At 38.8% G+C, this 23,647-nt stretch overlaps 1 protein-coding gene across 1 annotated transcript; it reads right to left on the bottom strand.

Annotated features, from left to right (window-relative positions):
* Positions 1-724: 724 nt before the first annotated feature.
* On the bottom strand, positions 725-19,889 carry LOC127372917 (ras-related protein Rab-37-like). Its single transcript, XM_051416852.1, has 9 exons — positions 19,548-19,889; positions 9,973-10,083; positions 8,469-8,510; positions 8,224-8,290; positions 8,045-8,097; positions 7,065-7,130; positions 5,860-5,916; positions 5,696-5,772; positions 725-4,654 (listed from the first exon to the last, which is right to left on the bottom strand). The coding sequence occupies exons 1-9, from the start codon at positions 19,701-19,703 to the stop codon at positions 4,549-4,551; spliced, it is 735 nt and encodes a 244-aa protein (XP_051272812.1). The 5' UTR covers positions 19,704-19,889; the 3' UTR covers positions 725-4,548.
* Between the last annotated feature and the right edge of the window lie 3,758 nt (positions 19,890-23,647).

Below are 23,647 nucleotides of genomic sequence, written 5' to 3'. Positions count from 1 at the left end.
TAATTCAACATATATATATATAAAAAAAATTGATTTTCAGGTTTCTGGTTAGACTTGTTTACTGTGTAAATGTAATCTTTTCTTTGGTTACTTTTTCCTACAAGGTTGTCACTGTGCAGGATACTGTAGGTGTGACCAACATATATGAATGATGTTCATTTCTAAATGAGTTCATTATCTTTTTATCATCTTTAAAACCTCTGATGGCTGAAGGGTTTCTTTGAAAGATTGTTGAGCTATCTTAACTTTTTCAACAACTTTCAACGACCACAAATTGCAGTACGATTTGGTCACAACTTCATATGGCTTCTCGAGACAAGAGCGCAAATAGTGATACCACATGCTATTACGTGGCCTGCAATGCTTGCCCTTTTATTTTGAAGGCTTGACCTGCAAATAGGAAGTTATTTATTCCTGTAGGTTTATAACCTTACAGCTTTAATACACATTAAACACACGTTTTATGATTGTTTAATGAGTGAGGTATAAACCCAGCCAAAGATATAAGAGGAATTCAATGGAACAGGGACTGGAAAGCCTCACAGGCATTGTTTGTCCATTGGTTTGTCTGTATTTCATTGATGGCACTCTCTCTCTCTCTCTCTCTCTCTCTCTCTCTCTCTCTCTCTCTCTCACAGACACACACATACACATGAGCAGCCTTCTGGCTACAGTTAACAACCATATGGTGGGTGACTGCAGGGGAGACTTCATATAAAGTGTGTTCAGTTAAAAATAGTTTATTTTTTATGCAGCATACAGCACATCAAAGACAGCTATTGGCAGTGTGGTCTGACAACAAACAACTGCTCAGTATATACAAGGTCTAATGTTCACAATATGTATAATTTTAGATTGTGTCAGACCTGAGCTGTGCTGAGTCAGAGCATCCCGTAACTGACTAATATGAAATATTTGCAGAAGAGCATTGCATACTGTTGTCAAAGTTTATAGACTTGTTTGTGTAAAACCTGAACATGGAGCTGTTGTTCTGACATCATTGGTTCCTTAAAGTTGCACTAATCAATATTTTAATATTACCAATGGATTAAATGATTATGTGCAATGTAAAAGGTGTTGCCGTAATGAACAACCCACAGAGAATTACAATCCAACTCTGCAGTTCTCCTTAGCTCTATGTAGCATTTTAGCTTGTCTTAAAGCCAAGGGCCAGTGTGTAGAATTTAGTGGCATCTAGCGGTGAAGTTGCATCACCATTTGATTACTGCTTGCCTTCCAAGCCATTAGCTATAGCTAGTGTTTGGTTTGTCCATTCTGGGCTGCTGCTCCCTCTGTAGATAAAAACAGCTCATTCTAAGGTAACGAAAACACAACAATTCTAATTTTCAGGTGATTATATAATAATGAAAACATACCTATGAATATTATATTCCATTTCTGCCAATAGATCCTCCTAAATGTTACACACTGGATCTTTAAGTATTTAAAACTGAGCTTAGTTCAAATATTCTGATAAACCTCACCGTACCATACCTGCCTAACGACAAGTGTCAGACAAAGTTAGCAACTAGCTGATAAACAAAGCGTGGCATTTAGCCTTTAAAGAGTAAATAATACATTTATTTGGTGGCCAAAAACCTTTTGTTCTGCTGCCCCCTAGTGGCAAATGTCTTTTTATGAATCAATTTATGCAGCTTTAATGTTTTGATACACATACATATATCTAGATCTCATATTTCAAATCAAAATTTAACCCTGAGTGTTGAGTTAAAATCTGAAGAGAAATGCTGATTATTTGTTCATATTTTTCCGTTAATCTTGATACAAATATAAACCAACTTTAATACATTCTGGAGGCACTGTGCAGAGATTTGGTTCATGCAATCCAGCGAACATGCAACTAAGCATTAAAATCAGGCTATAAAAGCAATTTTTTTTTTTCAGGGAGGAAAATTATTTTTCAAAAATCTGCTCACTCACAAATTCAGTATGTACATAGATGTTCCATACATTAAAGACAAAATTGGAAATCCAACCACAGATCATTGGCAAGTTTATGTTTGGTCTTTTGCAGCATTCCTCCTGTAGAGACACATTTCAGGTGACCAAAACATTTTTTATCATGACCACATGAATGCGTTCCTGTGCATGTTCAGAAATAGAGTTGTCTTGCAGTCGTCCTCACCAGGCGCTCAGAGAACATTAGCTTATTCTCCAGCTGTGTCCCTGAGCTTTTCTTGAGTCAGCGAGCGTTAAGCAGCAGCTGACAGTCACTTCGAGAGCAGTTTGTCAAGAATGAACCAGTCTGACTAAGTCAAACAAACAGGGCTTTTGTCCACGGACTTGGCTTTGAATTGCATCCATGACACAGTGTATGGCCTTTGTCTAGATCTGTCAGTAGATTGTATGACACATAAGGTTGTAGCAATGTTGTGGATCCACAACTTATATAACTCTGTGGTGTTCTCTTCTGGCTTCTATTAATGTTGTGTGGCTGTATGTAGTTTTTACAATATGTTTCACTTTGGCAAATTGGTGTTTGTAACATCCTTGTACTTCCATCAGCAAGGATTTAGTGGTCAATTAAAATGTAGGTATAAAACTATTTCCAGTCAGAGATCTATGTAAGGCAAATGACCTAAGATATATTTGAAAAAATATTGTTCAAAGAAGCATGAATTATAAAATTCCTTCAAGAAAAAAATCGGAAAATATGCATATTCCCTTTCTTTCTAAAAGTTAGATGAGAAGATCAATTCAATCTCATGTGTCTGCATTAAGTGAGGAGGTTCAGTCGCGCTGTGGGTAGTCTAGCTTAGCATGCTAAGCTAAGCATTCGTTAGCTGAAACATGTAACTCCCCTCACACAATAAATTGTTGCTTTAGCCATGCTAGCACGATAGCTCTAGGTATGGCTATGTTGGTCAGTCTGTCAGTCTACCACATTGGTCCAGACTGAAAATAGCTCAATTGGATGGGTTACCATGAAATCTCTAGCGCCACCATGAGGTTGATCGTTCTGTTTTTTTAGTCTTGACAACACTTGGATTGAATGTCATTAAAATGGGTATTGACAGTCCTGTTTGTGAAGACGAGTTGAATGACTTTGATGATCCCTTAACTTTCCATCTAATGCCAACATCAGGTCAACATTTGAATTTGTCCTATATGACCAAATACTTATTCATCCCTTATGAGCATTAGCATGCTAACATGCTAAACTAAAATGCTAAACTTGGTAGACATCATACTACTTATATTAGCATTTTAGCACTGTTATTGTTAGCATGTTAGCATGCTAATGTCAGCATTTAGCTCAAACCACTGATATACAATCTCACATAGCTGCTGCAGAGTGTTAATATTGTATTTCTTTTAGTGTGCAGGTGAACCTTTAAATGCATACCTGGGGTCTTTAGCAACCTGGGTCTTAATTACCCCCCCCCCCAGTCCATTCATTTCACTGTTACTTTGAGTAACTACAGACACAATGTAGGAACATTTGCTTATAGCTTACTGTCACAGTAACAGTCAGATTTAGTGCAGAGCAGCATTTTCTTTGATATTGGCAGGAAATGAGGATGTACCTGAGGCTGCTGCTGATGAGAAATGTGTTTTTGTGCCATTTATGAATCTGATCGTTTCAAAAGCAGAACTGGGGCGTGAGAATGACAAAACTAGCTCAGACGACATGAGCTCTGTAAGGGACAGCAGTCAAGACCCTGTCCAAGGCTGCGCAGTCTTTGAGAAGTTACAATTCAATTCAATTTTATTTGTATAGCTCCAAATTATAACAAACGTTAGTACAATTTTCAAATAGAGCAGGTCTAGACCGTACTCCTTATAAAATTATTTACAGAGACCCAACAGTACCACCATGAGCAAGCACTTGACGGCAAAGAAAAACTTCCTTTTAAGAGGCAGAAACCTATATGTAGTTGTCTATATGAAAAATAGTACAATATAAACATGAAATATAACAGGGTAGGCCAAAATATATGAATGAATTACATTTAAAAAAAAAAAAGAACCATAAATGGCTGTGTGTTTGTTATTGTTCAGAAAAGTTAACAAGCAATATGATTTTAATATAGTATGGCTTAAATCTGTAGTAGGCATCTTTTTTTTACCTTTGGACAGAACCAGACTAGCTGTTTTCTCCCGCCTCCAGTCTGAATGCTAAGCTAGGCTAACCACTTCCTGATTCAGCACCATACTTAACACACACACACAGAGTGGTATTGATCTTCTCATCTAACTCTCACAAATAAAACAAGGTTATTTTCTCATATCATTTCAATAATCTTCTATTCTCTAAAACTACTGTAATCATAAATGCCAGTCTGAAAACAGTTGGGTAAACTTTTCTCAGCTAAATAAAACTGTGGGTTTTGTGAGTCTGTAGCTCAGTTTCTCCTCCTCTCACTCCACTGATCTACTTTTGGCTTTTAGTGTTGAATGAATGGCAGCATCATATTTTGGGAGCAGCAGTGAGTTAATAGGGCTATCCTCCCACTCTGTAGCTCTCGTGTGTCTCTGACAGTCTGTTCACCCAGAGCGGTGGGAGGAGGACTCAGGAGAGGAGATTTAGAAGTAGCTGCAGCAGCCGGACTTCTCCTTCTGTGCTTCAATGTACTCATGAATCTGGAACTTGGGTTCATTGGGATGCTGCACGGCCCGGTGCTTCAGTTCCCTGAAAAACAGGACCACACAGTTTAGAAAACAGTACCGATGGACTTTTCTTAGATTGCCTTAAGTGACACAAATGACTACATTGGGGATGTCATTATTATTTGGATGGCATAGTAAATTATGAAGCATGGGGCAAATTTTACTTAACCATCTGTGAAGCTTGCTGTGTCAGCTGCAGCACCATGCCTGCTGGGCTGCTGACCACAGATTTTATTTATTACCATTTTAGAGGATTTTACATGGTGGGAAGAAAAAAATTACGTGGCAAGCTCTGAACACTTGGAAGCAGTAACATGGAGCAACTATGAGGAGAATGAGGAGTGGTTCAGTCTTAACAGTTCAGCAGTTTAATAGGAGGCGAGTGTGACTAACTCTGGATGATGTAAGTGAATGAATTAGATTGTTGTATATTATATGATCACTCTACTCTTATGTAAATCAAAATAATTATATCAATCATGTCAAAAATGTATTATTCCTAATAAATGGTCACGTATGGCGCTTTTTTGCATAATATTCTTCATATTAACTGTATCAATACAATTTTTATGTTTTACTTAAAGAAATAAATGTTATGATTGGGACTGGGGTTCAAAATAGAGGTCTGAAATATTTTCAAGTGTGATATATTGATATTTTCATAATCATTATTTTGGTGTATATAGCCCATTTAAAATAGCCCTTCATTTGTACTTTATTATTGAAAAATCTAATTAAAATAAGGACAAAATGCAAATTCAAGGGTTCACTCCAAATTTGAGGTCAATTTATGAATTATATCCACTTAAAATGTACAAAATCGCATTATAGCATTACAGCATGAATTGAAAAGTTGAAGGGCCTTTCAAGAAATAAATTATCGGATGGCTTTGGTGATATTTTTGTAAGGGTTTATTCTTTCTGGATCTAGATCTAACGTACAAGAAATTTATTATTTTAATATTTTATTATTTAATTAAATCGATCACTTATGAGTTATTACCTAAATTAACAATACCATACCATACCCTACCATACCGGTATAATAATAATTGTTTTATACTTGGCCACAGCAGTGAAGGCCAGCTCTACGTTGACTCCAGTCTTGGCACTCGTCTCCATGAACGGAACTGAATACTCCTAAAGACGTGAAGACGAGCAAACAACAGTGAGCAGCAGAGTACAGCACATCAGCTGTGGTTGTAGAGCAGTGAATGAAATACTCACTCTGGCCAGCCTCTCTCCTTCATCTCTCCTGATCGCTCTGTCACTGCTCATGTCAGCCTGACAGAGAGACACAGTGCAGTATGGTTAGAATAGGATGCTAGCTAACAAATGCCATCATCATTAATATACTATTTACTTTGCTTGAAAAATGTGGCTTCTGTATACTTTGTGGCATCCTATCCTATCCTTATTTTTAGCCACAGAATTCGTACAGGATGATTAGTGTACAAATAAACATGGTGTCACTTTTTAACATACATTTCAAAGTGTACCTGTGGAGTTTTCTTGTAAACAGTATTCATTTATTATAATTCCTCATAATACATCTCTTTTGGAATATTATTCAAACCTGCACTGTTTACATTCATACATCGGCCTTTACATCTTCCTTGCCTATTGCTGGCACATTGCTATGTTACTTAAAGCCCCCCTCCAGTCAGAAATCAGTTTCTCCTTGTCCCTGCAGCGTGCTGTTTGAATGCTGTATGTGCAGAGTTTGACTCTAGAAGGATGTTTTCACATTCATCTGCTGAAAGTGGAAAGTTTCTCTGTGCTCGTTGAAAAGCTGATTTTAAGGGGCGAGGCCTACCAGCATGATTTACATTATTACAGTGAGGTAGGAGGAATCTTGTGTCCAGCAGGAAACTTTAGAATTGAGGAGCCAGTCCTTGAGCTAAACAGAAGTTTCATTTATCATCACATGGGGGAGTTTGAAGTGGAGGCCTGTAGGTAGCAGCTGATTGTAGCCAAGATGAAAATGACAAATAATGTTAGCTAAAGCAGTCCAGATAGATTTTATAAGCAACCTGGGGGCAGTGGAACAAGCCACATGTTGGGAAAGAATGCTTGAACACACCCAGCAGACACTGAGCAACGTCAGCTTTTATTTGTCCAATAGTCACTCTCCCTCTAGTTTGGATCTGATCTCCTGAGAAACAGAGAAATATCTGGCTGTTAAAAGCTCCACTAAGTCAACCAGCTAGTCACTAACTGTGTCTGCTGAGCAGGTAGCTGAGCAGGTAGTGTACGGTGGGTTTATAAAAGCCTTTTTTCTGGAAACAGCTGCTGCTGCAGTTGGCCAGGTTGATGAAAGCATTGAGAATGAATCAAAACAGTAACAGGTTTCACTAAAGATCACATCCCTTTTCTTTTTCTTCATACTTTCTCTTTTCACTTGCTGAGCTGCACAGTCTATTTCCACTCACCTTGTTGCCCAGCAACATGATGACTACATCGCTCTGTGCATACTCATGGACTTCTGTTAACCATGCCTGAAACCAGATAGACAGACAGATGCATAAATACACAGACAGTCCAACAATAACTGAGAGAAAGTGTGTTTGCATTAGGCTGAAACCTGAAGGCAGGTTAATAACACACACACACACACACACACACACACACACACACACACACACACACACACACAGACATACATGAGTGCCAACACTTGTATAACTGATCCAGGAGCTTTATTCCATATCTCTCCAGGCAATAGACATATCCAACCATGTATCAAGCCAAAGCATGTAATACACACACTGGTCCACCATGGCAGTGTAATGTTTTGCCTCACCTAGGCGTGGCAGTGTCACGTTTTCAAGGCGTTCTTGTTCCATGGTCAAATGAGCAATAATAAATATGCAACATCCTGTTACACTTCCAAAATAAAGCTTGCTGTTTGATTAGCATTAGTGCCAAACTGCTTGGTTATGTTTAGGAAAAGATAATATATCTGACGTAAGTTAAGTACATTATGTAAGTTAACACAAATACGTATAACTTAAAATAAGATTTTGGTCTCACACAGGACACAAACAGCGGTCTCATGGGTGAAAGTCCTGTGCTTGTCTGACCTATACTGCACCTTCATACACAAGTGCTTTTCATGACTAGGTGAGGCAAAATGTGGCGCTGACACAGTATTTGTTGTCGCTGTGTAAACATGCAGATAGCTTTATGCTAAGAAAACAGCACTGAAAATGGCCTTGTTAAAAAGAATAAAAAATGCCAAAAGAGTTAGGATTAGGGTTATGTTGTGTTTAGGGTTATGCTGAATTAGGGTACTGGTACCTCTTTTGGTCCAATTCAGGCACTGGCCAATGGGCTCCACTTTGGACAGCCCTGCTCTAGTGGATTGGCTGGTCTATTACATACTTTGGCATGAGACATATCCCAGACTTACCCGAATGTTGTCAAAGGAGGTTTTGCTTGTGATGTCATACAGGAGGAGCAAAGCTGTGGAGATAGAACCAATAAAAAAGATGAATGAACACACGGTTCCATTGCTGCACATCTCTACTGCAGTAACATTTGTGGATAAAAGTAGAGTCCGCTGTTGATGACGTAGTATATTTGCCTTACCATGTGCATCTCTGTAATAAGCATGTGTCACACTTCTGAACCTTTCCTGTCCCGCCGTGTCCCAAATCTGAAGCAGAGAAGGAAAAAGAAGCTGTACATGGAGACTTGGCCTGGTTCCACTTGGCTAACTCTAATTTTCAGTTATAACACTGGTGCCCAAGAGGAAACCAGCCTGTGCTCTAAAAATAGGTCTTCTATTGTGAAAGCACATCCAAGTTTTCTCTTGAACTGATTCACTTACTGACCTGTAGTTTGACCTTTACGTCGTCAACAGTCACCACTTTATTCTGAGAGGAGGAGAAACACAACTGATGTTGGAAAAGCCACTAGCTACTCATATTAAAGGCTGATTAAAGGAACAATTTGTCAGAATTACAAAAAACAAACATGATTTTCCTGTATTTGTCCAGGTTGTGAGAATTCTGCCTCCACTCCAATACAAGAATCAGTGTCCTTGTTACTAATCCACACACCTCACTGTCATCTTTGGAACTACTACTCAAGTCTTTTAGTTTGTTCGGCCCGGTCACATCAGCATTTGGAATGCAAAATGATGGCAGTATCAAGTAATTTCAGTGGAATCACTGCAATCCTTCTGAATCTTTTGCATTAAGTTAAACTTCTGTGAACTCTAAAATTGGAAATTGCAGTGTTCATTAATAATCAAGGAAGCTATCATAGCTCATTATCTGTGTGTCAACATCCACTTTTATCTAACCGCCTCTGAGGAAGTAGAGTGCTGCAGGGATTTTTTTTTTTTGTAGGCCAACCTGGAAGTTAGCATCGCCCTGGTTACTTTTTTCTTTTTCTGTTCAGGATTATGGCAGAACTACTACAAACTACACCTTGGGCACATGATTTCAACATCACCACCACTTGTTGTAAAGTTGAGTTACAACAAGTAAAAGGGGTAAAGGCGGACTAGAGAGAAGGTAAGCCTCCATGTTCGGCATGCTGACGCCAAGAGAGCAACCAGAGTTATGTTTGACGATTAAACATTTGTTGTTTTGGACTGTGAAACAAATCTGAACTACGCTATCTACCATTTTGCATCTAAAATAAAACCTGAACTTCCCATCAAGAGAAGAGCTGGCTGGCAGCTACTATTACCACCAGGACATTGTGTTACTGGGAGTTAAAGAGTCCGGTACATGGGCTAAGAGTCAAACATGTTACCTCTGGGCCACGGAAATAGAACTCACTCTCAAGGGGCAATAAGTGACAGGCTCACCTCTCATTAGCCACTATGCTGGTGCACAACAAAGTAGTTTATTTCCAGAGCATCCATTGTTCTTTGGTAATACCAATAGCTCATTAGATTTACATCATAGAGAACAGGTTGGCAGTTGGCCAGTGATCGTGACGTCAGCTTGTCCTATATTTAGCTTGAAGGACTTAATAACGTAATTAAGTTGATGTACTTCTGTTTCCCAAGTGTTCTGTGAATCATCTATAACAGGGCAAACTATATCTGTAAAGGCCTGTTGCTGTTGAGATTTAGCAGTGTTGTGGAATTACTTCCATACTTCCATTGTAGAGGAGTGGAGGCAGAAATCTCATACAGATAGTTCAAAAACTGGGCCACTTAAAGCAAAAAAACATATCATGTAACATATCACTTGAGGTAAATGAGAAAACATGGCTTTATTTTGGCTGAACTGACATGTGTGATTTGTCCTACTTAATTTCAACAAGAGAATGTCCTGTATGTGAAAGATATGCACACACTGATTGTGCATGCACACACACCGTGAATCCAATGCCCACTGTAGCAGAGAAGGAGCCGGGGATGAACTTTCCTTGATCGAACTGCACCAACAGAGACGTCTTCCCCACTCCGCTGTCTCCGACCAGGATTGTCTGCAGGAAAGTCAGGTTTAATACAAACTATATTGGTATCAGAATCAGCCCTCGCAGTCATTTTATAATTTTGAGTTGTGAGTCAGTGCCTGCGTCACGGTGGACATTTCTGCTTCCAAACAGCACAAATAATATTATCTTTTAACAAGAGCTTGGCAGTGTTCTGCTATTATGGTGTGACTCACAAGCTGGAGGAGATAACCTTCAAGACAATGAAATGAATGAAAGGCAGCATTCAGAAGCATCCAATTTAGTCAGCAGGTCCATGAGTCAATACTTCATCTTCTATAGGCCATGGTCTTTCATTTGTAAACCCACTTAGAAAAGTCACACTGAGGTACCCACCGTCTCCACGCACACAATGTCCTCCAACTGTGACACATAGTTAATGAGCCAGAGCCGAGCTGTTCTCTGTCCTCTCAAGAAAGAAGTTTTCATGCTGAAATCCAGTCTGAGTGGCTATTATGGGTCATTTTAGTGGGCTTGACCAAACCATTCAATTTTGATCGTGTTGTGAATGTCTGATGATGTTCAGAATTGGTCTTAACAAGACGTGTACTTGTGAGCCCGTTCAACCTTGCCGTCAGACAAGAACATCAGTATTGGATGATTAGAGCTGCAGTGATTAATAAAATACTGGGGGATACTTTGAGAACTGATTACTTGTTAAAGTAATTTTTCATGCAAAAATGGCAGAAAATGCTCCTGCTTCTATCTGAACATCTTTGGATTTTAGACTGACAAAACAAGACATATAATGACATCACTCTCAGAGAACAGTGTTAGAGTGGATGCACACCTCCCAAATTCCCAAAAAAGGCAGAGAATAGGTGTACATTTCTGGACAGTGCTGGGCAACAATGTAAATTGGGGTTTACTTTTATAAATCCATGTTTGTAATTGTTTGTTTATCCTGTCACTGGAGTGAAATGGATTTCTGTATGTTCGAAGTGGTCTGGGCTGAATATCTAATAGTAAACTTGTTGTGAACTCAACATTGACATTCAAAAGTGGCCTTTAAAAAACATACATTTTGACCTGTTAATTGTTGCGAACGTCTTCTGATATTCAGAGGTTGTTTTAACAAGATGTCTAACTGTGAGCATCAAATGAATATTTATTGATGCTCAAAAGTCATCTTACAAAGACCTTTACATATTGCTGCTGTTTAAAATTTCCATAGATGATATGTCTGTGTCTTGGTCAAAATTTTGACCTCATTCTGTCATGATCATTGTGGCTCAAAGGGGGTCTTGTCAAGGAGATTTTGATGGTATTTGATGTCAGTAGACTATGAGAAGTGGTCTTGGCTAGACATCTAGATGTGGGCTTGTATTAAATTTCCATTGAATTTCAAATGCAGGGGCACCCCGGTTGCCTATGGGTGAATGAACCAACCATGAACCACAATGCATTAAATATTGCATGTCATTCACACTCCATTTTCTGTCAACTCTCCACCATTTGCTATGTAGGCAAAAAATGTATATTGACCCTTTTTCTACAAGCAAGACAAAGAATGAAAGAAGGATAAAGGCTGAAAGAAGTGGAAGCAGGGAGAAAGAGGAAAGGATTATAGTTAAGAAGCTGGAGCAGCTTTTCTCAACAGTTACAGGTTTTATAGCCTGCCTTTGATCTCAGTATTACTATTTAGAAGGATTGCAGAAACTCTTGGAAATGTGTCACAGCTCAGTTGTGGATAAAATATGGATACTGCATCATCCTCTGAATTTTCATATCAACTCTACTCAGGCGTCAGTAATAACTTCATTGTGTTACTCTCTCTCGTCGGAAAGTCGGTGCAGCATTGGAAAGAAAAATGATGCTTAAGAGATCCTAATGTTTAGTCAGTGATAAAAAGGTAGAGCACTGTGATGTTCAAGGCTTGTTGGAGCCTGTATGAAAACAATGGGGGACTCAACAGGGTTTTAATGAATGAAAACCTTGAACCTGCTACCACCTTAAAAATGTTCTCGAAAAAAAAGCTAACTATCTAATATTTTTTATATCTATTATTTCTAACCCCTAACCACAAAAAGTGTTTGTGCATGCTGAAATAATGAAAGACGATGCGCAGCATAGGAGATGTGACTAGCAGTGAACAGGTAGTTACATATCTTGCTGGTGACATTCTAACATGGATATAATATGGATACCACTTACTAATAAACCTTTATTCTTTTCAGCCTCACTTGTACTTGGTCTTTAGTGCTAATTAGCACATTTTAGCATACTAACCCCACAAAACAATGCACTTAGTTAATACTGTCAGATTGTATATTAGCCGTGCATGCATTGCTTACGTTAGCAGCCTACATTAGAGCAGATAATCACACTGTTTAATCCATCCAAGTGACACTGACTTCATTTGTAATTTTGTGAAAACAAAATACTTCTGTAACTTACTAAACCAAGTTTGTGTCTCTAGGGGAATCAAGATTTTTTTTTGAGTTAAAATCACATTACAGTGAACAATGGCCAAGCGCCAGGGACAAGAAATCAGAAAAAGAAGCCAATTAAGTTTGTTAAAAACACAAAATACAGACAGAGAATTGTACAAAATGTCCCCTAGAAAGGAAATAATCTGCTCAAAACTAATCCAAATCACTTTTTACACAAACTGCAGTTTGCAGTTACTGAGTTCACTATTTGTAGTATCATAACATATCCATGAAATATATTAAAATACAGTCAGTGGTTGTCAGTGTACTAAATGACAGAAAAGGGGTCCCTTAAGAAAAAAGGTTGGGAACCACTGCCTTACACTATTGTGTTTGTGTTTTGGAAAAGGCAAAAAACACCTTGCAAACACATTTTTAAAACATCACACTTAGGTTTAGGGTTTTGGGTATTTTACATACTATGAATGCCTTCAAAATGGAAAAAAAAATCAGAAAGTAAACACAGAGTAGCTTTAACAAACATGTAGAGTACAAACCAAGAGCAATATCATATTTCATCTGATCCTCCTGGGACTTCATGGCATCTGTTTCCTGTTTACTGTACATCACTGAAAGCATGTTACTTAATGCATGCATGTGTGTATGTGAGGACACAACCAGTGGAGTGAAACAACCATAGTTGTAGAATTATACATGCACATGTACACGTGATGGTGATGAGGATGTATGTGTGTTTGAGGTGGGTGAGGGGTATATGACGCTGTTTCCGTGGTAACAGAGGTTAGCTGGGAAGAGAGTCTGTCTCATAAAACCTCACTGGAGGCAATTAGGTGAAAGAACCGCAGATGTTCGGGAAGAAGACATGGATGCTGTGGATGATGCATGCAGTATATTGTGTGTATGTGTGGTGTGGAGAGAGAGAGAGAGAGAGAGAGAGAGAGAGAGAGAGAGAGAGAGAGAGAGAGAGAGAGAGAATTATAAAGAAAGAGAGAGAATTTGATTATTCATTTCCAGAGCTAATACACCGATTGTTAAGTGCCATTCTTTCTCTCTGAGCCCAAGAAGCTTCAGTATAAGAGCCTCCATGAAGGCCATCGTGGTGATAAACATGTTTACTGTATGGGAAGTTGGAGTCGTAAGGATGTGCTGATCTCCTCTGCCTGAGCAATGGGAAATGTCACTTTTATCTATCTGCAGAGTGTGAAGTCTGCGTCACACAGGCTAGAATGTAATTTAGCTTGACAGTTTTCATATTGGCATTAATTTAAACTGTGCAATATTCTGCACAGCTGGGAGTTGAAACCACAGAGCGGTAGCAGATTACTGTAGCTTCCAATATTAAAAGTCGATCTGATGCTTGACGCAAATATAAATATAAAAAATATAGATAGAATAACCAGATGGGAATTACTCTGTGTTACTGAAAAGCCTTAATATCAGTGTAACACAATATATATATGGATGTATATGTGTGTGGATGACAACTAGGGCTTTAGAAGTACTTTCAAAATAATTTGTAATATAAACATAATGGGTTAGAACACTCAAATAAGCTCAGGAAATTAGTGTAAAACACTTAAAGTTCTTAAAGCTTGTGTTTGGTGATACTTATTTCTTATTGTTAACAAATACCATGAAAGACCAAAACCAACTATTAATTAATCTTCTAGAAATAAGTATAGTAGTGCCCATGTGTCAAAAGCCTGGTATATCTTATTCCTCTGTGCTATAAAACTATTAAAAACACATCAAGGAGCCACATATTTGCAAAGCTAATTCTTTGAAAATGTTAAAATCTTAAAAGTCCAGTATATATAATAATTATCATTTTGTTTTTGTTACCTTAGAATGAGCTGTTTATAGCTACAGAGGGAGCGGGCCACTACGTTGAACCACCATGTTTCTACTGTAGCCAGGAACAGACAAACAAAACACTGGCTCTAGATTGTTTGTCGTGACCATCGTAGTTTCTTCTTGAGGCTGAGCTGTATTCAGTTGGTTGTAATCTGCAACTTTGCCACTAAACCCTACACACTGGAAATCTCAACATCTAATACCTGTCCAATGCATTGCGTCCAATGCATCGCTGTGTTCCTTGGTGCATAAACCGAAGCAATAGTGCAGAACCCCATGCTTGTGCACATGGTGCCTCATGCACATGCTCAAAATACAAACAAAATGGAGACCCTTTTTAAAAAACTCCTTTGCGGTGTTAGTGGTAAAAAGACTTGACCTTCAGTGTGTGGCTGAAAATAGGCTGGTTTTCCTTTGCCACGCCTTGATTATTCTCACATTCACATGTCTCATTGTCCTTCCCCGTCACCTGTGTATTCAGTCTTTGTGTCCCCTTGTGTCAGTTGTCAGTTTATTTTGGTTTCGTCTGTGGATAACATGCTCTTGGTATTCTCCTGGGTTTTTTCATCCTTGGTTACTTTGTCTCTGGTTGCATTTTACCTGTTTTCTCATGTTGGACTTTTAGCTTTTCATAGACTTACACTTATCTATCTGCCTGCCTGCCTGCCTAAGATGCTTGTAAGTTACTTTCATTAAATCACAGAAGACATCCTGCTGCATGTACTGTGTTGCATTTGAGTCCAATCCAGTTTTTTCTAAGCTATGACATATTGTTTGAGTAATGTTTACCAAAAACATTGGCACCCAAGTTTGACATATTATGGCCTTACATTTTTTTTATGGCACATCCATCAGACATGTTTAAACATTACCATTCATTTGGAGTCTTGTGTCTGTTCACCTGACAAATGAAAATCCAATATTATGTCTCCTGCTGGCTCTGTTTTGTTCTCCACCAACTACTAGCAGCCAGCTAGTGGCTAACAGTGTCTGTCTGCTGTTTAGTGCTGGACAGGTGGTGTACAGTAGGGTTTATTAGACGACTTTATACTGAAAACAGCTGCCTGCTGCTGCTGGAGCAAATATTGAGAGTGTTGAGAGTGAAACCAAAATAATGAGTTAAAAGACACTAAATTGCTGTATAGAGCTGAGGGGAACTGCATGGTTGGGTGATAATTCTCTGTGGTTGTATCACTGAGTGACCATTTTCACATTACATATAGTCATTTAATCCAGTGTTCACATAACAATATAGATTAGTGCAGCTTTAAAGATCAGCCTTCAGTAGGAACCAATGGGCTTGGGGAGAGTAGATACAGTAGACATGTTGGTTTTGGTCTTTCAATAGGAATTGTTGACAATAAGAACACCAGCCTATCATTAAAATAAACTATATCATGATTATTAAACCCAAATTCCATAAGATATTGAATGGTATATACAATATCAGTGTTATATTGGAACAGCCTGCCTCAGAGACTTGATACCATCTTTTCATTTTTTTTTAATTCATTAATTTATTTGTTTTATGTATTTTTTTTTATGTATCTTAATTTTGTCTTGCTTTGTCTGGCTGTATGTTGTTATATGGCCTGTTCTGGCTTTGTCTGTCAAGGCACTGTTTTTAAGGGTGCTACATAAACAAAGTAGTATTATTATAACATTATTGTTATTGATTTTGGAAGTGTCACCATTGTGTTAAGATGTAGGAGGAGTTCCACTACCCTACCACAAGCTCTACCCTAGCCAAAGAGCACTCAAAGCACCACCTCTTTTTTGTTGTGTAATCATGATCCCTCAGGGGGGGTGGGAGCAGGTGAGATAGAGTGAAAGAAAAGCTACCACATGCCCCAGAAAAAAGAGACAATGTAAAAAGAAATACTGCATTAGTGAGACAAAGGGCAGAGCGGACCGACTGGCTCACTCGTGTTTACCTGAAAGAACTGTCTGTGATGTTTGAAAGAACGGCTTGTATTGCTCTAATTCGCCCTTCTGCAGAGCACCTGCCCACCCCCCTTACAATACAAGCCTCACACACGCGCTCGCATACTGCTTCCAAGGCAATTAAAGGCAGCTGGTCAAAGTGCATAATGGCTGCATTAGGCTAACCCCGGTCCATGTCTCATTGGATCATTAGCCTTTGGGAAAACTCTCACTAAATTCCCACTAATGACATAAATTCACTTAGTGTGCAGTCCTGATAACCAAAATCACTCTTTAAAAGAATTACTTCAAATGCAATGACATTATAGCAGATTGTGTCATCTAAATGACAAGAGCAGTGATGATATTTTCTTTTAACACCATCAGACAAATGGGAAATGTCTTAAGTAGGATGTGATTTACTACATATCATGTTCACTTTAGTATAGAAATGAAAAGGTTACTCAGTTCTCACATATTTAAAAGTAGGGCAATGCATACTGAAGGCCAAGTGGATAAGAAAGCTTTGACTGACTGCAGCTGGGTCAGTGTACTTTATGGCCAACTGATTTTTCATTCGGACTACCATTTATAATTCGGGGAACAAAACAGTGGTAATTTCTTCAAAACAAAAAAATGGAAATGGCAGTTTTAAAATTTTTTAGGTCATTTATTCGGTTTCTATTTTTAGAATTGTTGTTTTTTTTTTCAAAACAAAACTGGGTTATTTTTCTTTTTCTATTTTTATTCAAAACTAAAAATGTTATGTTATTCCTATTTATAAACGATAGATTGGTATATTCAGGTTTTCTCATTTCAAAATGAAAATCCATTGGCCATGAAGTACACTGACCCAGCTGCCTCACGCTGAACTGGAAGCTGTTCCTACAATACAGCTTCATAATATCAAGTGACATTTCACTGAAGCCCAAAGGGAGTGTCTCTTCTCTCTCTGTTCCATCTACAGTCAGGTCAAAGGCCAGTCCTCCTGAGCAGTACGGAGGGTCACTGTGGTCTGGACTCTAAACAAGCCGGCTTGTTTTGACTCACTGTTCCAAAAAAATGAGCCCAAAGCTTCTACAAACACTCATATTACTGCAACTGAATATGTGTAACAGAACATCCAAAGGCACACTTACACCCTTCCTTATCTTCCAGCTGTATCTTGCAATCCTGCCTCTGCTCTGTCCCTTTATTCCAAGTAGGGTATTGCTGAGAATTTGGGTGACATTTTTTAACTAAACTTTCAACAAAAAAATTGTACAATCATGTTTTTACCAACTCTGGAATATTTCCAATGTCTGCAATACCAGATAAATGATTCTTCCCTGGTCTATTGTAATGCTTTGTTTGCCCGTATCAATGTTCAACTTCATCTCAGTCAATTTTTTAAATCCTACACATTACTAAGTTGTAGCATCACGTCTGGCTTGTTTTTTCTTTGCGGTTTACATTATTTTTTTTAAATGTGGCCCATATCAGACTCCATTGTGAACAGGTCATGGTCCTGAATTGACCTGCATGACGAATGTCGGTCTTCAGTGTTCTAAAAGTCATGTGAATTCTTATATGACTGTCCACACTGAAGTCCCACTGACCTGTAACCACATATGGTAGTGGCCTGAATCAGAATTAAAAACATCAGATTCCATGGGATTTGTGCTCTTCACACTCACATATGAGCAAACAAAAATCCGATTTGGGTCACTTGTGCCTTCAGAATCAGAATCAGAATCAGAAATACTTTAATAATCCCAGGGGGAAATCCTTCAAAGGAAAGCCTTCAGTGTGAATGTAGCCTTAGATCTGCTGGCTTAGGTCTTTTAGCTGTTCCAGGGTTAAAGACGATGGATCTTTGCTGTACTGACATCTTGGCTTTGCAATTCCGTCTGCTGACTCTCTCAGCTTTCAAATCCTCTCTTAATACACATTTATAGGCTCGCCTGCTTGTCTGACCACTGGAAAGCACTTTATGCTCCTTGCTTGTAAAGCGCAATACAAATACAGTTATTATTAAAAATAGTTGTCACTTTGGAGCACATTATATTTTATATGGACTCGTATTAATACAGCACTTCTCTGGTTGTGTTTTTCTCTGGCAAATGTTGTAAAGCACTCAGAGCACTTTACCACAATTGCCACATTCACCCATTCTCACACTGACAGCAGAGGATGCCATGCAAGGTGCCAACTGCTCATCAGGAGTGATACAGTGCTTCCTATCCACAGTGCTCAAAAGCTCACCCATACACACACACTTGGCGTTCAGTATCTTGCTCAAGGACACTTAGGGGTGCCTGGATAGGTCAGTGGGTAGAGCCGGCGACCTATGTACTGAGGCTGCAGCAGCCCAGGGTTTGAATCCGATCTACGGCCCTTTGCTGCGTGTCATCCCCTCTCTCTCTGCCCCCCTTTCCTGTCTTCAGCTGTCACTATCATAAAGGCAATAAAAGCCCCCAACAAATACTTAAAAAAAAGAACACTTTGGCTGGATTGTAGGAGCTGGGAATAGACCTCACTTTGGTGACAAATGCTAACAGATTTGATGCATTAAATTCAATAAGTGAAAATGTTTGATTTGGATTTGGAAATAAAACTAATGCCACCTTTCTATTCAGTGCTTTACTAATGTGCCACAATCATTTTATGTTTTTTAGTTCAAATATCTTCATTTGGGGGTTAGGGTTAGGGTTAGGGTCCAAGCACATTTTGACATACCTGATTATTTGTGGTTAAATCAGCATATATTTCTAAGACCACTTAAAGTGTCAGTGCCACCCTCTTGCCACCCCATCAATTTTCTGTAGATCTGCTCCTGGATGGAGGGATTGTGTGTCTTGCTGGGGAGCACTTTAGAAGAAAGTGTGCTCTCTTACAGCCTTGTTCTCCTCTGAGGCAGCACTCTTAAAAGCTGACTGTTCATTACTGGAATTGGAATTATGTGTTTTAGGCAGATTTGACACGCAACAAGAGGGAAGCGGACCAACTGAAACGCGTCCAAGAGAAGATCAGCACCACGGAGAGCGCAAGAACCTGCCCAGAGCGGGGGCGTACACCCGGCTGGAGGACCCGGGTACTTTCAGGTTTAGGGTACATGTCGTAAACGCCAGCAAATAAACAGATAAATAAAATACATTTTAAGAAAGCACACACATTTAAAGTCATTTTCTTGTTGTTTTGTAGTGGAACAGAACCCAATCTTGCAAAGTTTAAAATTTGCTGCCACAAAACGAGCCACTTCCTGGATGTACAAGCTACAGTATGATGGTATCAGTACCACCTTACCTTGTGCACTAATTCCTCATCATAGGTGGGAGCTGGTGGGGTCTTTGCCTGGCTGTCAGTGGTCTCTCTGGATTCGTAGCCGCTATCGGGCTGGATCTCCGGGTAAGCTGTGGTGTAGTGCGCCGAGATCGGCTCCATCGACTCCATCCGCTCCATCCTGTGCGCTCTCACCACGGCGGAGCCCGGAGAGGAGAATAAAAGCTCTCTCTCTCTCTCTCTCTCTCTCTCTCTCTCTCGCTCCTCCACAGGCTCCTCCCTCCTTCCCGTGCAGTGAATCACAGTCTTCTTCCCACATCACTTAACATTTAAAAGGCGCGTCGTGATCGTTCACCCACGACACGCAGAAAACAGTAGGAACGGTGGGGGAGGTGAGGGTGAAAAGGATGGAGGGTTGATGATGATGAGACTGAGCTGAGCGGCAGCTACTAAGAGGACGGGGAGGATGTGAGGAAGATGAGGGGATGAGGATGTGGAGGATGTGTCATGTCAGGAGTCTTGATATTTGAAGTCTTCCAGGTCTTTGAGTGCTGAGTAATAATATGACACTGCAGCATATAAAAACTTCGCTCTCTATGTCAATAGATTGCTTTACTTTCAGGGCAGAGGTCTAATGTTTCATACATTCTGGCTGTGGAAGGAAGGAGGAATTTTAAGTACATTTACTTCAATACTGTTTTTAATTTGAGGTACATGAGTCTGTTTTTTTCATATATTTTACATATCTTAATAAAAGAAGTAAGCTAACTAATTCCGATGAATTAGACCCAACTCAAAAATGAATGAAGTAATAACTCAGTTGTTTTGTTCTTACATATGTGTATTATTATAGTGTTTTAAGTATTGGTGATATAGTTTCAGTTTGTTCCATCGAATTTTCTTTTAGTTGACTTTATATGATTGAAAATGAAATTGTTATAATTAACTTTATTTATCCATGTTACCTTAACAATACATATCTTAGTTACTCAAATTGAAAATTTTTTCATGATCAAATTGTTGGAGGTAATGTATTTAAATGGTTTAAGGCAATCGGTTTCCACTAACAATTTGAGTTGAACTAACTCCTCAGGTTTTACAGTGTACAGTTACACTGTTAAACCTGATGACACCGCAGCATTTAATACTTTGCTTTCTATACTGTGGCAATAGATTGTTTTAAATAGTTGAGACCAGGTTTTTTCAATGCAGAGGTCTAATATTTCATATTCCAGAGTGAGTAAGGAGTGGTGAAATGTTAAGCATCTTCTTTATACAGATGTTACAGATGTTAAATGTACTTTTTCTCTTTATTATTATTATTCATGATCAATTATTACCTGTCAAAAGAGCTGACGTATGATAAAAATTATTTATAATTAATTGATTATCAAAATGGTAGCCTATTCATTTTCTGTGATTTTTTATGTGACTAACATCAAATCTTTACACTTTGGGGGATCATTAAGAATTATTTAGATGCATATTGGTCTTATGATGATTAATAAACTAAAATAAAAACTTAGTGCTGCTATAGTTGCAGCACTAAGATCTGTATTATTAGATCTTAGTGCTGCATTTGACACCATTGACCATGTTATTCTTTTACAGAGACTTGAGCAAATCAAATTGGCATTAAAGGAACCGCACTAAGCTGGTTTAAGTCATATTTATCAGATCGTTCGCAGTTTGTACATGTTAACGATGAATCTTCAATAAATACTATAGTTAGTCATGGAGTTCCACAAGGTTCTGTACTTGGACCAATACTATTTACTTTATATATGCTCCCTTTAGGCAACATTATTAGGAATCACTCCATTAACTTTCACTGTTATGCAGATGATACGCAGTTATATCTATCGATCAAGCCCGATGAAATTAATCAATTATCTAAATTACAAACATGTCTTAAGGACATAACATCCTGGATGAGCTGCAATTTTCTGATGTTAAACTCAGAAAAAAACGAAATTCTTGTACTTGGCCCCAAAAACCTTAGAGACTCACTGTCTAAAGATATAGTTACTCTAGATGGCATTACCTTGGCCTCTAGCACCACTGTCAGGAATCTTGGAGTTATCTTTGATCAGGTTTCGTTATTTAATTCCCACATAAAGCAGACCTCCAGGACTGCCTTCTTTCATTTACGTAATATTACAAAAATTAGACACATCCTGTCATAGACAGATGCAGAAAAAATAATCCATGCATTTGTTACTTCTAGGCTGGATTACTGCAACTCTTTATTATCAGGCTGCCCCAATAAGTCCATTAAAACGCTCCAATTAATTCAGAACACTGCAGCACGAGTACTGACAGGAACTAGAAAAAGAGATCACATCTCTCCTGTACTAGCTTCTCTGCACTGGCTCCCTGTAAAATGTAGAATAGAATTTAAAATCCTCCTCCTCACCTATAAAGCTCTTCATGGTCAGGCCCCTTCATATCTTAAAGAGCTCATAGTACCCTATTACCCCACTAGAACACTACGTTCTCTGAATGCTGGGCTACTTGTGGTTCCTATAGTCTCTAAAAGTAGAACAGGAGCCAGAGCCTTCAGTTACCAAGCTCCTCTCCTGTGGAACCAGCTTCCAGTTGTGGTTCTGGAGGCAGACACCCTCACCATATTCAAGAGTAGGCTTAAGACATTCCTCTTTGATAAAGCTTACAGTTAGGGCTGGATCAGATGAGTCCTGAACCATCCCTTAGTTATGCTGCTATAGACCTATCGGGGGATTTCCCATGGTGCACTGAGCTCCTCTCTTCCTCTCTCTTTCTGCACTCATTCATTAATGCATGTTACTAACTTCACTTCTTCCCCGGAGTTCTTGTGCTTTCTCGTCTCGCAGGTTCTCATGGATCCTGGTGGAGCCTCCTGCCATGGTCCTGCTTGACTGCCATTGCTAATATCACTGATATTATTGTTATTATTATTATAAGTATTATTATAGCTACGGTTACTGTTGTTGCTGTTGTCACTGCTCATTGTCCCCCATCGTTGCTGTTGTCATGTTCATCATCATCAGTCACTACTATTAGTGTAGTTGTTGTTACTGTTGTTGCTGTGCACCTGTCTCTCTCTCTTTCTCTCTCTCTCTCTCTCTCTCTCTCTCTCTCACTCTTTTCACCCCAACTGGTCGAGACAGACGACCACCCACCTAGAGCCGAAGGATCTGTCCTAGGTTTCTGCCGCTTAACAGGCAATTTTCCTTGCCCTTGTCGCCAAGTGCTTGCTCATGGTGGTACTGTTCGGTCTCTATAAATGTTATAAGGAGTTCAGTCTAGACCTGCTCTATTTGAAAAGTGTCCTGAGATAACTTCTGTTATGAATTGGTGCTATACAAATAAAATTGAATTGAATTGATCCTAATGGTATTTGTAAGAATGCCATCAGAGTAGAGGAAGGTTGACAAATACTGACACTGGGAATGACACTCAACAATCAGCTATCTTTCTCAGCTCTGATTGCTTGCAAATGCCATTAGGAGCATTATGAGGAGCTAGAGGAACCTGATTGTTTCAAATGTCTTAAAGGGGTCTGGTCTGAGCAGTCAAATCCAAGTCTACCTCATACTTTTAGGACACTCTATTTTCATTATTATTAATCTCCACATTATTAAACATCTCTTTATTGTGACTTTGTTGTTTATTCTGTTCTTTTTGTCAACATTTTATGCATATTGTCTTTGAACCTTTTCAACTTTGACTCTTCCTCCCCCCACGTACTGTCCTTCTTTCACAAACTAGTATCACAGTATAAATCTGCTAGAAACCCTTAATACAATAACAATTACAATTATAAATCTTTGCTGAAAACCACTCAAAATATCATTAAAGAATGCTTTCAAAAGTTTTTTAAACATTTTGCTATCAAAGTGATATTTGATCATTTGATGCATTTTTACAGATGAAACATGTCCAACAGTACAAATGAGCTCCACCTCAACCTGTTACACACCCTTCTTACATGTTTGTGCATCAATAATATGATATGATATGATATACCAATACAACTCTGATAGGACTAATCCTGCTGCATGATTAATACTTTATGATACTTCAAAAAACTTAAAATGTTTTGCTGATAATTATTACTGTATGTAGCCTACTTTTAATTAAGC

Source organism: Dicentrarchus labrax, unplaced genomic scaffold (assembly GCF_905237075.1).
Source record: "Dicentrarchus labrax unplaced genomic scaffold, dlabrax2021, whole genome shotgun sequence".
Lineage (NCBI taxonomy): Eukaryota > Metazoa > Chordata > Actinopteri > Moronidae > Dicentrarchus > Dicentrarchus labrax.
Note: the sequence above shows the minus strand (reverse complement) of the source record. Positions and strands in the feature narration are given on the sequence as shown.